This window comes from Eleutherodactylus coqui, chromosome 2 (genome assembly GCF_035609145.1).
Source record: "Eleutherodactylus coqui strain aEleCoq1 chromosome 2, aEleCoq1.hap1, whole genome shotgun sequence".
NCBI lineage: Eukaryota > Metazoa > Chordata > Amphibia > Anura > Eleutherodactylidae > Eleutherodactylus > Eleutherodactylus coqui.
The window spans coordinates 290705880-290723393 of record NC_089838.1 but is presented as its reverse complement, the minus strand read 5'-3'; the positions used below and the strand labels follow the sequence as shown (position 1 = coordinate 290723393).

Sequence of the window (17514 nt, the reverse complement as noted above, 5' to 3'; positions counted from 1 at the left end):
TGTGGCCGGCCGCTTAGTCAGCGCTGTGGAATATGTTGAAGAATAAAGATTATTATTATTTCCAGGAAGACTTACAGAAGACCAACATAATGCAGAGTTTTGAGAAAAGTTTGCTTTAGGGTCGATACTCACTAGCGTTATTTTTTTTCTTGCGCTGCGAGAGCACGAGAAAACTCTTGCAGCGCAAGAAAGACGCCGCTATAGAACCGGCATATCGCTAGTGGCTGCAATGGGGCCAGCGGCAGCAGCACTAGCCCCATTGAAAGCATTGGGATAGAATGCCGCGCGCGGACTTCTGCCACAGCTGTGACAGCTGTGACAGAGGATTCCTTCATCCCCACGGTCCCCGGCTGTGACAGCTGTGGCAAAAGTCCACGGCATTCTCCATCTCTTTTCAATGGGGCTAGCGCGGCTGCCACTGGCCCCATTGAAAAGACTGGCGATATCCCGGCGAGATGCCGGCTTTTTTCTCGCACTGCACTGCAAGACTTTACCTTTACTCTCGCAGCGCAATGGAGACAAAATCGCCAGTGTGCGTCCACCCTTAGAGTTACAGAAATAGAAGTATTGACCTCATGGAGAGCCAACAGGTCCTCTTTAAGTGCGCAGATTAGTTGCTTTAGGTTTCTAAAAGACAAAAAGTATTAGTTGGTATTGAAGTTTATGAAAGCTACAGATTCTGTAAGATCTTCATGACCAGTAGAGGGAGACAGAAGCAGAAGAGGTTCCCAATCTAACCAATCATCTAGGATCCCAGGTAAGTAAACTTTGTGACGGTGGAAGACCAATATAATTTCCTCTAATGCTGTAGATCACGTCTACTTACATTCACTTCACCTTGAGAATTCTTAAAGAGTTCCTGCACTTTCAGATGACTTTACAGAATAAGCTGCCATGTGGGCACATGAGGAGTAACACCATTTCTGGCCATTATAGGACTTGTACATGGCATTTATCATCGGTTTTTCATTCTGCAGACTGTATCCTTAATTTTCAGTTCTCTCTGGCACATTTCTGAGTATCTCTCCCTTCTCCTCCTTTACTCCCTCTACATTTCAATAGACAGACAGCATGACTCCGCAACCTCCTTCGCTTGATGTTATTCGTCTTGGTGTGTCTGTTACTAGAGACAGATTTCACTTGGCAACAGGCAGTGAACAGCAAAATAGAAAGAAGGGAGACCCAAGTGGTCATGTCTTGGGGGCTTCTTCACACTGGTGATCACGATTTTGCAGCGAGAAAATCAAGGCAAAATTGCGTCTTTGTTCTGACGCTTTTTCAGCGATGCTTTTTTCCTGAGAATGACCTCGCATTGCATCGCTGCCGCTCTCGATTTTACTGTGTGAAAGTCAATAGGAGTTTCTAATGTTAAAAACGCATTGCACAAAAATCGCAAGTTTTTGATTTTTCAGCACAGAAATGTCATTTTAGGTAAAGTGTTTTACACTTTTGCTAGTTATCACATTGGCTATTATATTAATGCAAGTTGTCTCAAAGTGCGGTGACCATCTAGGTAGTTCCATGTAGAATGTTTCCTGTGCTTGGCCTATTATGTGTATAAACCCACAGTAGTCATCCCACCCTACAAAATGGTCCTTATCATTAAAGGGCCACTCTGGTGAACTTTTTTAAAATTCATTAATTATGTAGCTTTCCCCCAGTATATATACATGAGTTGGTGTTACCTTGGTTAGTTATTTCTATCAGATACTCCCAGTCTCTTTTCCCTCAGATGGTCATGTGATCTCAGTTCTGACCTGCTCAGATCTACTTGAAGGTATATATTCCTTTTCTTGTGGATTTCTCAGTCTGCGTGATGCTGTTACACAAGACTTGGCTGCAGGAGGGCAAAGTCATTCCTGTCACAGTTACTGCTGCTGATCACACCGCTCCTGTCACACAGTTATAATAGAGGAGATCACAGCTCATCCTTCTGACTGTATACTTATGGTCTGTAGCTTATGTAGAAGACTATAGAAGCTAATGATAATTAAACTGTGCCCCCTGCAGCTGTGTATAGCTGTGCAGATGCATTATGGGATAGAGGTGAAAGTTAAATAAAAAAAACAGTTCAGCATCAAGACTGTGGCTTATATGGGGGCTACACTGCAGGGAAGTGTCTGGAACACACAGAGGAAACCTCCAGGGTGTGATAGGAAATTGGGTGAGTGGAACAGGGTAAAATGTGTCCCTTTATGAATAATTACTGTAATCACAGTCTATAGCGGTAGTACCAACTGTCTCACCAGCTGCTGCTGTCAAGAACGATAGTAGATGAATGAAGATCATACAGAACGTCCTTCGGCGGTGCACGGCTCTATAGATGTTGTGTTACTACAAGTCACTCATTTCACTGATGTGCGGTTTTTGATGTGGAAGAAAAATTGTCTAATTTTGTTGGCAATTCTGCATGAAATCCTGCCATGTCCACTAGAAAAATACAATCCGCGCAGAATCTGCCACGGATTTGCTTTAAAGGGTATTTTTTTGCATGCAGATATCCGCACACATTTCTATCAATGTGATAGCAAAGTTGCCGATCCGCGCGGAATCCGCGGCAGAATGGAGCATGCCACGTTTTTTCTCCCGCGCGTGAAAAAACGTGATTCTTTTAAAATGCCATCCGCGGGTGCAAAAATCAATTTATTGTCCCGCAGATGGCCAATGATTCCCTATGGGCAAAATCCGCTGCGGAGTCCGCAATTCCATTTAGCTAGTGGACATGAGGCCCAAATCATTGCTTGCAAGCCACAGGACAATGAATGTGTCCGCACATTGCGGCTTCCATTGTAAATGGGGTCTATGACGCTACTGTGAACAGTCTTAGCCAGCAGTAACTGATGGGGTGGTGCAGTAGGTATTCTTAAGGCCCATTTAGACCCAACGAGTCTCGCTCAAAAATCACTCAAAGCCGTCTTTTGACTGAGAATCGTTGGGTCTAATTGCACGGACATCGTGCAGTTTTCAGTAATGAGTCGTTCATCGTTGTCTTTCAGCATGCTGAAAGACACCGATGAGCCTTATCAGTGCTGCGCACTGAGTTCTCAGCGGGATACCACTGATACTATTGTTTCAGCTGGTATCCCACTCGGAGAACACAGCAGGAGTATGCAGAAGACAAGCGCTCCAGCTGTCTTTTGCACGCAAACCAAGAATAAAAACGGACACGCTTACCAGTAGAGTATTGTGTGAGTCTAATTGTCAGGTGACACAATACACAGCAGCGAGATACCACCCGCCGTCAGAGGGGTAGTTTCAAACAGGAAGAAAGTGGAATCCCTCAAGCAAGGATGGCAATAAGAGAGGTTCTCCGGACGGTTGTGTTTACTCACATCTTAGCAACCCAGAGGCTCATGACGTCACAATCCCTAGTTGTAAAGGGACGGGTACCATCTGAGTTCTCAAAATTCCTAATGGGGCTGCAGTTTCTGATATATAAATTCTGACAAACGTTGCAATTTCTGCATGGATTAACCCTTTCCAATCCACTGTCTGACGTCTTAAGACATTCTGATTGAAGGCTGTACAGCTCCGATGTTGGAAGACGTCCGGAAGGGTATTCTTACTGTAGATTACTGGCTGCTCTGTTGTCGGGGGCCTCTCCAGCATGTCACATACCGCAGTACTGGCTGTAGCCAGCAGATGGCGACATTGTATAATGACAGAAAGAGAAAGCCCCCTAGAAAACCCTGAATCCAAAATTGGATTGCAAAGGATTAAAATCTGCTGCTTAATTCTGCACATGATTTTCCCAATTTATTTTTCCATCACCGTGAGGGCCACCAGATTCTCTATATTCTTAGGGCCAAAAATTGCCTTATCCGGTAGGAGGGGACCAATTGTATCTTGCTTAAAAAGTGGCCAATATCTTTCAGCCAAAGTGAAAACAAATATCTGGAGGGATTTAGGATCCTCATAGTGACTCAATATAATTAGCAGACACAGAGGCGTAACTTGAAGCTCCTGGGCCCCAATGCAAAACCTGTATCAGGGCTCCCAATTGTAATGCTGTATTCAAGGTTCTAGGCTCCCTATATGGAGAGGAGAGGCCTTATGGGCCCCTTAAGTCTCTTCTGGTTCATTAGTGATTGTGTCATTAAGTTATTCTTTACCCTAGATAATCAAGGATGCTGCTCACAACCCCTTTAGTGCCCTAGCCCACCAGGGATCTAAGCATCAATACTATGCAGCAGTTTTAATTTCCAGCTGATATGGATTACACATTTTATAGGCAACAGTGTTCTCAAGCCTAACTGCCCCAGTCACTAAGGCTCCTTTAGCATCAAATTCATCATGGGTTCTATCCTCCATGCAGAAAACTGCATGGGGATGGAACCCATGAGGGAACCTGGATGGCGCCATAGGGTTTACTATGTGTGATGGATACCTCTTTGGTCTCCGTCTCATATCATTTCCATCCCAGTCAGTCTTTTACATGGATGGAAAAGTACCGAGTTTGGCGCTTTTCTGTCCAGTGTAAAAGGCTCATGAATAGAAACTATGAGAGACAGAGAGGTTTTCATCTCACTTACTGTTTCCCTATGGGGCCATCCAGGTTCCATCCTGGGTTTTTCCCATGCAGTTTTTTGCATGGAGGATAGAACCCATGATGGTTCCATTGCAAAAATGCGATGTGAAAAGAGACGAACCATAAACTTTGGGGGAACATTGCTTATAATAATTCATGATGTAAATGGAATCAGCCATCGTGTAACAATGTTGTATATTGTATGTTAGTGTTGTATAGTGGGACAGACTGGTCAGCGTGATGGGTATTAATGATATAACAATCATTTTGAGTTGATCCTTGTCCTAGTTGTTAAGTTCATCCAATATCATCGTCATTCCCATTATTTCCTGCCAATTATTTCCCATCCACAGCTGACTGACTGGAATAACACAAATGTGACTCATGTAGTATTCTTGGACCAGGAATCACGTAGACTACAATGCATTTTTACAGCATTGTCTTGGCAGACCTGGTCCTACAATTATATATGCCGAAACCACTATTCAGAATTGCAGGGGCAGATGGACTATACAGGTGGTCCTCTCAAACAGGAGGCCAATACACAACGGACATAAGGGAATTGAAAATCAAGTTCAACAACCTGTGGTCTACATGATGGGTGGTCTTTTCAACAAGCTGTTTTTTTTTTTGGGGGGGGGGGGGGGGGAGGGAGGTTGCACTATATGCAACAGACCTCCAGGTTTTGTAGACAACGCACATATCTCAGAGGACAAGTGAAGACTCTGTAGTTAATAAAGATCTTTATTTACAACATCTGCCTGAGGTAGCGGGAAGGACGGCGATGGGGATGGGGCAGGCAGAAATGTGTTGAAGAATTGAAAACTAAAACAATACAGTGAAGATAAAAGAAATGAAGAAGAAGGTCTCCAGCTGTGGATATCTTTCTCTCAGGCACCGTCCCTCACATAGTCGAAGCCCAGAAACAGGCTCTGTTCTTTGGGGGTCAAAATTCGAGGTTCCCTTGGAGGTGTCAGCTCTGGTCCTTCACGTGTAAATTCAGGGTCAAAGTTGCTGATGTCATGCGGTCCTTTGACAGACGGAGTGAATGGAGGAGGCAATCGGCGAGCAAGGAGAGCCTCAAAGTCCAATTCCTAGCATAGAAAACAAGTAAAAGTTATGGATTAAGAAGCCAAACAAAAAACTCTATGGGCAGAGACTGGTTGAAAATAGAAAAATAAGTCATACATCTTATGTGGGCCATGGTTCACCGCAAGTGCCTCAGTCCGCACCGGTCCAATCTCAGAAGAAGCTTCAAGCAACCCTCTGGTTTCAGGAGGGAAACGAAGGGTATATTTATTACCTGCAGTTGTTCTTTTCTGCTGCCTCTCTGACTGTCCCGAGCCTCATCTTCAGCCATCGAAGATGGCTGCAGCAATTTACCAACACCTAATGCACACTGTGCACTGTTCTCTGGTTGGCCTGTGCTAATCATATGATCAGCTCTGGCCTATCAGAAAGCAGGTATATTGCATTGGTAGTCTAACAATACCAATGCACTGTGGAGATTGAAGGTTGCATTGGCCATTTTGGAAGGTGAAAAATGGACCCTGGAACTGGCGGATCATAAGGAGAGCAGAAAAGAACAACTGCAGCTAATATATACCCACCTCCTCCGGTTATGGAACAGAATTTCGTCCTGAAACCGGAGTGTTGCTTTCAGCATTCACATGCCGTTCATTGTGCACATCATCACTCAACCAATCACAGGCTTCATCAGTGATGCCTTTATTTTTGTTTGGTTCATCGTTGCATTCTAAAAGTCAGGACTTTTTTTAATTTTCCTTTGACATAACCGTAAGAGGGCTTGTTCTTTTTTTTTTTTAAAGCCACTATCTTGGTAATGTAACTCATCGATTAACTTCTATTAGAGGGGTTGTCTGCCCTTTTTTTTTAAACTAACGACCTATCCTCTGAGATCCCTGATTAGCAGCCCCCCATCGATTGGGGGGGGGGCAAACAACCCCTTTAATTCTTTTTGTGGAAAATGAAAAAAAAAATCAAAAATTTTGCAATTTTTTTGGTAAGCTTTATATTTTCCACCTTTTTGCACATGGCATAAATAACGTTACCTCTAATTTTGTGCAATAAAAACACTTTTTATTTGTTCTTTGGATGCTATATTCTGAGACTCGTAACTTTTTTCGTCAACGGAGCCGTGCGAGTACTTGTTTTGTTGCAGGGTGAATTGTAGTACTATTAGTACTATTTTGGAGTACAAATGACTCTTTGGTCATTTTTTTTTGAGGTGAGATGACCAAAATAACAGCATTCTGACATTGTCATTCATTTTTGTTTTCTATTTTGTACGGTGTTCCCCATGCAGAATAAATAATGCATTTGTTTTATAGGCGTTCCGGACATGACCATACCAATTATACGTCCATTTTCATTATATATTTTTTAATGACAAAAAGGTTTTTTTTTTTTCCTTTTTCCATACTTTTAGACATTCTGTCATTTTGTTTTCATGTTTTACTTTTCTTTTAGCTTCACTATGGCATTTGATCTTCAGCTTGCTCATATAAGTATTCAGACGGGTGTATTTTCTGTCTGCGTATTTATCAGGCTATACACTAGAGCACTTTTTCACATGAACTGATGATGTGTGTCGAATGCTCTATTTTCGGTCATATCACAGGGGAGAACAGGACATGCAAATAGTGCACTGTCTACCAGATTGGACGGAGGTGTCCATGTTCTGTCCAAGGCATGTTACGCCTGAGATTTGCAAATTGCAATCTGGTTATCTGAATGAGGCCTTATACTTGTCAGTGTAACGCTGCAGGCGGTCCCTGATCCCAGCTGTTGTGGCTGACACCCGCTGCTGATGGCACGGGCACAGTGGGTAATACAGCTGTTAGTGGGAACAACTCTACATGCGCCAGCATTGTCATTAGCAAAGAGAACATAAAACAATCCGCAGACACATAATAGGGAGGACTTACCAGAATTCTGCCAAAAAACATGTCATGTGACAAATTTATTATGTGTTTATAGACACTTTGTAGATTGGAAAAGTGTCTTGAAAAAAAGGGGGCGGCCGTGAGCTACTGTGAAAGGTTTGGCGCAGTTTCTGTCTGTCTGGCCTGGATTTATCCTGTCTCACTTTAGGACAGTAGTAATAAATCTCCCCCCCGGTGTATATATTACTGTACCGTTACTCACCTTAAAGAATGGCTGCTTCTTGACATCTTCTGCATCCCGCTCTCCCGAGCCCAGGCGCCTCTCGGGGTTCCTGCGCAGGAGCTGTGGAGTAATGGTCCGTTAGTAGCAGCTCAGACGGGGCTGAGATGAAAACATTGATACAACAGTGTGATGTCACCAAACGAAGTTAAAAAAAACCCAGTGTGATGTCACCGTTAACATAACCTTTATATCACATCTTTACCGAGATGAAACAAATGAACTTGGACTGAGATTTTTTACTATGATGACACTTGAAGGAACGTACAAGTGAATATAATAGCCCGCTCTGAGCTTACCTAGGTACAAGACAGGTTTCCTTAAAGAGGACCCAATTGCTCTTCTGACAAGTCTGTTTTAGTAGTTACTGATTTTAAGCATTCTAGAGTACATTTCTTAGAACTCTGCATTGTAGCATTCCTCTGTTATTCCTCCTGGAAATGTATGAATAAGGGCTCCTTTACACTGGCGAGGGCGATTTTGGGCTGTGATTCATGCCTCAATATCGCCCTCACAATCCTTGAAAAACTCTGGATGCGAGGCATTTTGATCAGAAAATATCCTCACATCACTGCAGGGATGAAGGAATCCCCGGCACAGCTGTCACAGCCACGGCAAAGGATCGCGGTGTTCTCCCATTGCAAACAATGGGCAATATCGCAAAAAGATAGAACATGCTGCGATTTTTTTTTTCCTGCATAGCGGTGCCATGCAGGAAAACATCACTAATGTGAATGAACTCATTCAAAACATTAAGAATGACTTTTTGACACCAGTGTGCAGGACCCCTAAATTGACAACTGGGTGTTAAAATTCACTTGGTCTATATGGGGTTTCCCTACACACTGATGTTGTCCTATTAGTGTTGACAATGTTAGGCTGTGCAAAGATAAACCCTACTGACAAGGGGAATGGTAACACCCAGTTGGCAATTTATTTAGATATTTCCAGGAGGACTAACAGAAGAACAGCACGATGTAATGGGGTTTTCAGATGCTTTTCTAATTATCGGGGTTGCCCTGGCTCCTGCCTGTTGCGTACATTCACTAATTGTCTATGATAGTTTCCTATACTCGGAGACTACATCTTCCGCACCGCACTCCACTAGCATCTCCACCAGCTTCATTCTTGCCAAGTACATCTACTTAATTGTATCCGAGTTTGCTCCATCCACTTCAAAGCCACATCCCTATACTACCAGTCCATGTTCTGTAAACAGTTTGAACACCTCTGATTGAACGCTGGACTTTGGCGCAATTGTGATAGAAGAGCAAGGAGTTTTAGGCAGAAAGTGGCTTTATGCAGGTGCGGTGGAAGTAATACAACAAGCCTGTGGGGAGGACATACGCTCAACACCAATGGAGCCGTGTAACCCTTTGGGGGTGGCATCACGTGACCTGAAACAAAATTTAGAGATCTGTACTTTTTTGGCACCGTGACTAAATTGAAAAGTGGCTTGTTTTAGTAAGTCTAGGTCATTGGGCAACTGGAAAACCGCTTTAAAGGGGTTGTCCCACAAAAAATATTGTTTCTAGTTACATACAGGCCATAATTATACACACCTCTTGTAGTTAGACTTATTAAAAAATGTTTCTATCCCCAGATATTCCAGGACTAATGCTAGAATAGCGCCACCTGCTGTTTCTATGCCAGATATTCCAGGACTAATGCTAGAATAGCGCCACCTGCTGTTTCTATCCCCAGATACTCCAGGACTAATGCTAGAATAGCGCCACCTGCTGTTTCTTTCCCCAGATATTCCGGGACTAATGCCAGAATAGCGCCACCTGCTGTTTCTATCCCCAGATATTCCAGGACTAATGCTAGAATAGGGCTACCTGCTGTTTCTATCCCCAGATACTCCAGGACTAATGCTAGAATAGCGCCACCTGCTGTTTCTATCCCCAGATACTCCAGGACTAATGCTAGAATAGCGCCACCTGCTGTTTCTATCCCAAGATACTCCAGGAATAATGCTAGAATAGCGCCACCTGCTGTTTCTTTCCCCAGATATTCCAGGACTAATGCCAGAATAGCGCCACCTACTGTTTCTATCCCCAGATATTCCAGGACTAATGCTAGAATAGCGACACCTGCTGTTTCTATCCCCAGATATTCCAGGACTAATGCTAGAATAGGGCTACCTGCTGTTTCTATCCCCAGATACTCCAGGACTAATGCTAGAATAGCGCCACCTGCTGTTTCTATCCCCAGATACTCCAGGACTAATGCTAGAATAGCGCCACCTGCTGTTTCTATCCCAAGATACTCCAGGAATAATGTTAGAATAGCGCCACCTGCTGTTTCTTTCCCCAGATATTCCAGGACTAATGCCAGAATAGCGCCACCTACTGTTTCTATCCCCAGATATTCCAGGACTAATGCTAGAATAGCGACACCTGCTGTTTCTATCCCCAGATATTCCAGGACTAATGCTAGAATAGCGCCACCTGCTGTTTCTATCCCCAGATACTCCAGGACTAATGCTAGAATAGCGACACCTGCTGTTTCTTTCCCCAGATATTCCAGGACTAATAGCGCGACCTGCTGTTTCTATCCCCAGATACTGCAGGACTAATGCTAGAATAGCGATACCTTCTGTTTCTTTCCCCAGATATTCCAGGACTAATGCCAGAATAGCGCCACCTGCTGTTTTTATCCCCAGATATTCCAGGACTAATGCTAGAATAGGGCTACCTGCTGTTTCTATCCCCAGATACTCCAGGAATAATGCTAGAATAGCGCCACCTGCTGTTTCTATCCCCAGATACTCCAGGAATAATGCTAGAATAGCGCCACCTGCTGTTTCTATCCCCAGATACTCCAGGACTAATGCTAGAATAGCGCCACCTGCTGTTTCTACCCCCAGATATTCCAGGACCAATGTTAGAATAGCGCCACCTGCTGTTTCTATCCCCAGATATACCAGGACTAATGCTAGAATAGCGCCACCTGCTGTTTCTATCCCCAGATATTTCAGGACTAATGCTACAATAGCGCCACCTGCTGTTTCTATCCCCAGATATTCCAGAACTAATGCTAGAATAGCGCTACCTGCTGTTTCTATCCCCAGATACTCCAGGACTAATGCTAGAATAGCGCCACCTGCTGTTTCTATCCCCAGATACTCCAGGACTAATGCTAGAATAGCGCCACCTGCTGTTTTTATCCCCAGATATTCCAGGACTGATACTAGAATAGCGCCACCTGCTAATACATCACCTAAGAGGCGCTGTCATCTTTGGCGCGACTTCTTCCCTGAAGCTCCCCGACACTTGCTTGTAAGTCTTCTGACAGCCCTTCCTGGATTGGAGGATCAAAATCACCGCCTCCAGGAAGGGCAGGCTGTGAATCTTCACAAACGCCCCTAAAAATCCTGGCAAAGGAGCGCTAGAAAGTCGCGCGACTTCGTAGTGACACAAAATCGTGATATCGCCGTGAGAAAACACACAGAACACAGATGCGATATCGCTACGGTTTTCTCACGACGATATTGTGTCACCCATGTGGAAGCGGCCTTAATGTGGATCCACAATGACTGTGATTCCAGTTCTGTCAGTGCTATCATATAAGACGTCCTCCTAACAGTCCACATTTTCTGTTTATCGTTCTTTTATATTAGGCAGCTAGAATGGAAGCACTGCTGCGGGTCATCATTTTTGATGCATTCAATGTCCCCTATGACACTGCTGCCTGGTGTAAGCTTGTAAATAACAGCCAAACACAGTCCTAATTATGCCTAATTAGATGGCTTAATATAGAAATAAGTGTTTCTGTTGCATGCAGTAATTGTACGGACTATGAATGCTCTTACCCTCCTCATGATCGCAATGGCTTCAGCTGAGAGGAATCGAGGATAGCGGACTTCATCATTAACAATGCTGTCAAATACCTCCTCCTCCTCGTCTCCTGGGAATGGGGACTGAGACAGAGAAGGAACTGGTTAATGATGATGTACTGGATACAGATAAACTGGAGGAAAACTTTATGCAAACTTTTCTTCACTGTATCCAACGTAAAGTCAAAATGTACATCCGATAGAACATTTGGTATTTGGATACGGCATCTCCCCACTCGTGATGTGACCAGAAGAGTATGACCACCTTGGGCAGAGGGGGACCATAATCTTCACCTTTCCTCCTCTCTTTACCTTTTTTTATTTTTACGAGTTTCAAAATTTGGCAGTAACGTAAAGGGTTGTCCCTCCCCCCTCCTCTCACTGCCAATGGACTCGACAAGACCACAGCCACTCGTTTCAGAATGATCACCAGAAGTTAGAGAAGCTGGACGCCTACTGATGTTCTGATTCTAGGGTGGCTTCCTTCTTGTCCAGCTGGAGCAAACTCTTTAAGTCATCCCATAATACCAACTCAAAGGAAACTGAACATAGACCAAACATCCCTACCTTACAACACAACTTTAGGCCTCGATCACATGGGCGCGGTTTAAGCGCAGAATAGGCACATGAAGACATTGCATGTATTAGAACCAATGGTTTCCTATAGAAGCCTTCAGATGAAGAAACGTTGGACGTGCAAAAAAACTCACATCTTCAAAAGATAGGACATGTGTGACTGCAATAGTCGCATGTAAGGTCCGGGCTTTGTGAAAAGATAGGAACTGACTTATCTTTGGTGCGTGACCCGTAGGAGTCTCCATAGACTCCTATGGGAGCAGGAGTTTAGCTGTGTCAGATGCTCTGAAAATAAGTCATTACGAGGATTTCTGCAGACTGAGGAAATTCCACACAGCAGAGGCGCCGATACAACCAGAAGCACATTTTAAATGCCCCATTGTAAACTCCTGTTAGTCCCCACAGGGATGAGGTAAGCCACAAGTGTTCTGTTTACCTCCCCGGGGGTTCCCTTAATCCCCACAGGGACTAACAGGAGTTTACAGGGGAACATTTAAAATGTGCTTCTGGGCAGCAGGTTTTAAATGCCCCCACTGTAAGCAGCTGGCAATTCCCCAGCAGCAGGGGACTCTCATCACCTCTCTACTCAGCTTCGGGTTCCTCAAGGGATTTCCTTATAGCGGCAAGAGAAAGGGGGGCTACGTTAGAGGGCTTCCCTGAGAGCATGGCAGGAGAGGGTGGGGCTAGAAGGAACCACTGTTTAGCACTGCCGCTCTAGCACTATGGGGATATCCCTCGGAGATCCCCTGTAGCCCTGCCCCCCTCTCTCACTGCTATGGGGATATCCCTTGGGGTAATTAACCCATGATAGGGAAAGAGAGAGCGAGGCTATGGGTTAATCCCCCATAGCAGGGAGAGAAAGCAGGGCTATGGGGGATTAACCCATAGCAGGGAGTGAGAGAGTGGGGCTATGGGTTAATCCCCCATAGCATATAGTAATCAGTGAGTGGCAGCATACATGGTGCAAAAAATAGAAATCTCTTAATTAAAATTATGACGTTTTGACCGCCTCGTCACGCTCAAATTACAATGATACCATGACAGCAATAAATACATAGAGATGAAACACATCACCCAATCACCAAAGGTCCAATTCATTAACTAGCAGTACTAGCACTTTAACACTGTAGTTGCCTAATCCGAATGGCATTATTAGATACATTTAAACAAACTTGTAACATATTATCCAAGTTCCACATCACAGTACTGACCAAATATGGTTAATGGAGACACCAAGCGCCCTAATCGTCTAACAGCGCATGCGCGGAATTTCCCCACATCTTGAAGTCAGGTTAGGTTGATATTACATCATAGTGCATGCGCGAGGTCTAAAGAGACATTGTGGCACTACGCTACTGCATGAATACATGCACATGCATGTATCATGCATCTCCTAACATGACCTTCCCATAGCACATGCGCACGATCTAAAAGGACATCGCAACACAACAATCCTCTGCATAGCTTATGCGCATGCGTACAATACACATCACATAGCACGCCCCTCTGGCCAAATGGACAGATCGCATAGAGTACTATCTATATAAAGTTATTCAAAGTATATAGTGCGCATATGTAAATTATTCACATACACTCGCATGTCACACTTCAGTTACAATGGTAACTCTAATCCAACCAGGCAGACCCAGCCTGGAATAGGCAAAGGATACCGGGAATCTGTCAACTATCTTCTCATTTTAATACCCACTCCCATATATAATCTTTCATTTGTTTTCATGGGAATGAATAGATAATCGAGTCCCAATCATTTTACTGTATTCACCCTCAAGCTCTCACCTGTATATTATATGATATTAATTAGATACACCTGAAATATACCCGTTATTATTGTTGCAACGCTTCTTTCTCTCTTTGTGCTATATAATTTAATATGGGAATTATAGACCAAGGAATCTCATTATGGAGATACACCTACAGACACCAGAACTCTCCCTAAATCATACTTCCTTTAGTTTATTTATGGGGAAATGCAACAAGCATTCTTGTAAAATAGTGCAAAAAGGAGTTTTCAGGGGGCAATACAAAAAGCAACTTTTTCAACAGAGACGAAACAATAAACATATCAAATACGGTGTCTCCAAGCATATGGAGTCAGAGCGGAAGTAATAATCTCCGCCTCTCTCAAATGGTTTGATACCATCAATTACTCTGAAGCGCAATTGGCTGTTTTTGCTCAAGGAAATGTCTGCGGATAGGGAGATCCATGTTACCGGTGCGAATTGTACTTTTGTGTTTTCCAATTTGCTCCCTTATCTACCTGGACAAAAAGGGCAAACTAAGACAGCCTTCAAATGTGCCAGATTCATCACAGTGACTCAGGCTGGATGGTAAATTTGTTGAATTTCAAGAGTGTCTAGTCTAGGTTTATACCACCTCTTAGTTGGCTTAGCTTATGCCAAAAATTGTGCCAAAATTTTGGTAGAATTTGCCGCAATATTTGATGCAATTCAGGACACATTCCTCTTTCAAAAAGTCATGCCTTCTATTTGGATGAGTTGGAAAAAATATCCAAAAGTGTCTAAAAACCCAAAATAAATGTAGCACAAAGCATGTAAGACTTTTTTCGGCACAAGTTGCCAGAAAACGGTTGTATTTTTAATAGTAAATCTGTCCCAATTGGCTTCATAATGCATCCAATATATCACCAATAGAGATGAGCGAGTGTACTCGCTAAGGCAAACTACTCGAGCGAGTAGTGCCGTATGTGAGTACCTGCCCGCTCGTCTCAAAAGATTCGGGTGGGGGCGGGGAGCGGCGGGGAGGAACGGGGGGGGGGAGATCTCTCTCTCTCCCCCCAGCTCCCCCTGCTCACTCCCGCAACTCACCGCTCTCCCCTGCCGGCACCCAAACCTTTTGAGACGAGCGGGCAGGTACTCGCATAAGGCACTACTCGCTCGAGTAGTTTGCCTTAGCGAGTACGCTCGCTCATCTCTAATCACCAACCCAATACACTGTAAACACACTCTTTCCCCCTCTATTATTCTAAAGAGATCTGAATGAAGGGTTAAGTTGGTTATTTCTGAATGCCCAGCTTGCACAAACCAGAGAACTTAAGCCTTTCCAACCTAATTGCAGATTCTAATGTGGAATTGCCGGAAGGATTCTTCTATTTGCAATTCCACATCAAAATCCGCATGTTAGCAGTGTGGATTTTGGGGCTGAATATTCCGCAGGAGAGCATAGTCCTCAACGCGGTTACGGAATATCTCGCCCCCTGTGAAAGGTCACATAACCTAACCTTCCCAACAATGACTTTGCAGATCAGAATTATTACCAAATTATTAATCCTTCCAGTCTTACCTCTCCAACCATCATCTCATATATAAGAACTCCAAAACCCCACCAGTCCACCGCTCGAGTGTAAGAGGCATCTGTAAGAACTTCAGGAGCCAAAAACTCTGGTGTTCCACAAAATGTAGAAGTGCGATCAGCCGGACCCATTCCTAATACACATATGTAGAAGCAGAGGTAAGTTGGCACAAAACGGTTTAATTCTGTAGGTCATTTTTATGGCAAGCTCTTAAGGACTATCTTATGTAAGCCAAAGGACATTGGCCAGTTTCTCCATCATAACCTTCTTCACAAGCTTCCCAGATATAGTCACCAAGGCCCATTATGTATAGTCCATATATGTGGAAATGCAACAAATGTATTATGTAGAAGCAGAGGGGCAACAGTTTACTAACGTACTACTTATATAAAACAATTAGAGACGAGGGACCAAAAAACATTTAAGTTACTCCATTTGATGGAGGACATGAATCGTTTGCTTTGTCATCACTAGAGGTGAGCGAGCACGCTCGTTCAAGGCTGATGCTTGAGAGAGCATTGGTCTTTTTGAGTAACTGCTTATTCGTCCGAGGAAATGTGGGGGGGGGGGGGGGAGAGAGATCTCTTACTTTCCCCCGCACTTCCCTGCCGGCCCCCCGCATTTGCTTGGACGAGTAAGCAGTTACTTATACAGTTGGGGTGGGGGACTAGTAGGGGTTCCTCAGGGGAACAATAATTTAGGAGCCATTAAGTAAACAATTCAACAGTATTCAGGATTTATCGTGAGTTCTGAGTTTCCATCATTGATTTGTTTGCAGAATTCAGTGCAACATAAACAAAGTGCTAAGTAGGAAACAAATGGGATCTAGTGAGAAATTAATGTGAGACATGGACTGTACAGCTTCCTAGTAAGGTGGTCTGAGAGATTAATGTGAGACATGGACTGTACAGCTTCCTAGTAAGGTGGTCTGAGAGATTAATGTGAGACATGGACTGTACAGCTCCCTAGTAAGGTGGTCTGAGAGATTAATGTGAGACATGGACTGTACAGCTTCCTAGTAAGGTGGTCTGAGAGATTAATGTGAGACATGGACTGTACAGCTTCCTAGTAAGGTGGTCTGAGAGATTAATGTGAGACATAGATTGTACAGCTTCCTAGTAAGGTGGTCTGAGAGATTAATGTGAGACATAGATTGTACAGCTTCCTAGTAAGGTGGTCTGAGAGATTAATGTGAGACATGGACTGTACAGCTTCCTAGTAAGGTGGTCTGAGAGATTAATGTGAGACATGGACTGTACAGCTCCCTAGTAAGGTGGTCTGAGAGATTAATGTGAGACATGGACTGTACAGCTTCCTAGTAAGGTGGTCTGAGAGATTAATGTGAGACATGGACTGTACAGCTTCCTAGTAAGGTGGTCTGAGATATTGATGTGAGACATGGACTGTACAGCTTCCTAGTAAGGTGGTCTGAGAGATTGATGTGAGACATGGACTGTACAGCTCCCTAGTAAGGTGGTCTGAGAGATTAATGTGAGACATGGACTGTACAGCTTCCTAGTAAGGTGGTCTGAGAGATTAATGTGAGACATGGACTGTACAGCTTCCTAGTAAGGTGGTCTGAGAGATTAATGTGAGACATGGACTGTACAGCTTCCTAGTAAGGTGGTCTGAGAGATTAATGTGAGACATGGACTGTACAGCTTCCTAGTAAGGTGGTCTGAGAGATTAATGTGAGACATGGACTGTACAGCTTCCTAGTAAGGTGGTCTGAGAGATTAATGTGAGACATGGACTGTACAGCTTCCTAGTAAGGTGGTCTGAGAGATTAATGTGAGACATGGACTGTACAGCTTCCTAGTAAGGTGGTCTGAGAGATTAATGTGAGACATGGACTGTACAGCTCCCTAGTAAGGTGGTCTGAGAGATTAATGTGAGACATGGACTGTACAGCTTCCTAGTAAGGTGGTCTGAGAGATTAATGTGAGACATAGACTGTACAGCTTCCTAGTAAGGTGGTCTGAGAGATTAATGTGAGACATGGACTGTACAGCTTCCTAGTAAGGTGGTCTGAGAGATTAATGTGAGACATGGACT

General features: G+C 43.9%; 1 protein-coding gene across 3 annotated transcripts in view; it reads right to left on the bottom strand.

The window, feature by feature from the left end:
- Nucleotides 1-5256: 5256 nt before the first annotated feature.
- The window catches only part of LOC136612689 (serine/threonine-protein kinase N1-like), a 99316-nt gene continuing 87058 nt past the window's right edge, over nt 5257-17514 (bottom strand). For all 3 annotated transcript variants that reach the window (XM_066593214.1, XM_066593212.1, XM_066593213.1), the window contains exons 19-22: nt 15450-15592; nt 11529-11636; nt 7697-7777; nt 5257-5622 (exon numbers count right to left, since the gene is read on the bottom strand). In XM_066593214.1, coding sequence (XP_066449311.1) covers nt 5419-5622; nt 7697-7777; nt 11529-11636; nt 15450-15592 — 536 coding nt within the window. In that variant the 3' untranslated portion in view covers nt 5257-5418. The remainder of the gene's footprint in view (nt 5623-7696; nt 7778-11528; nt 11637-15449; nt 15593-17514) is intronic.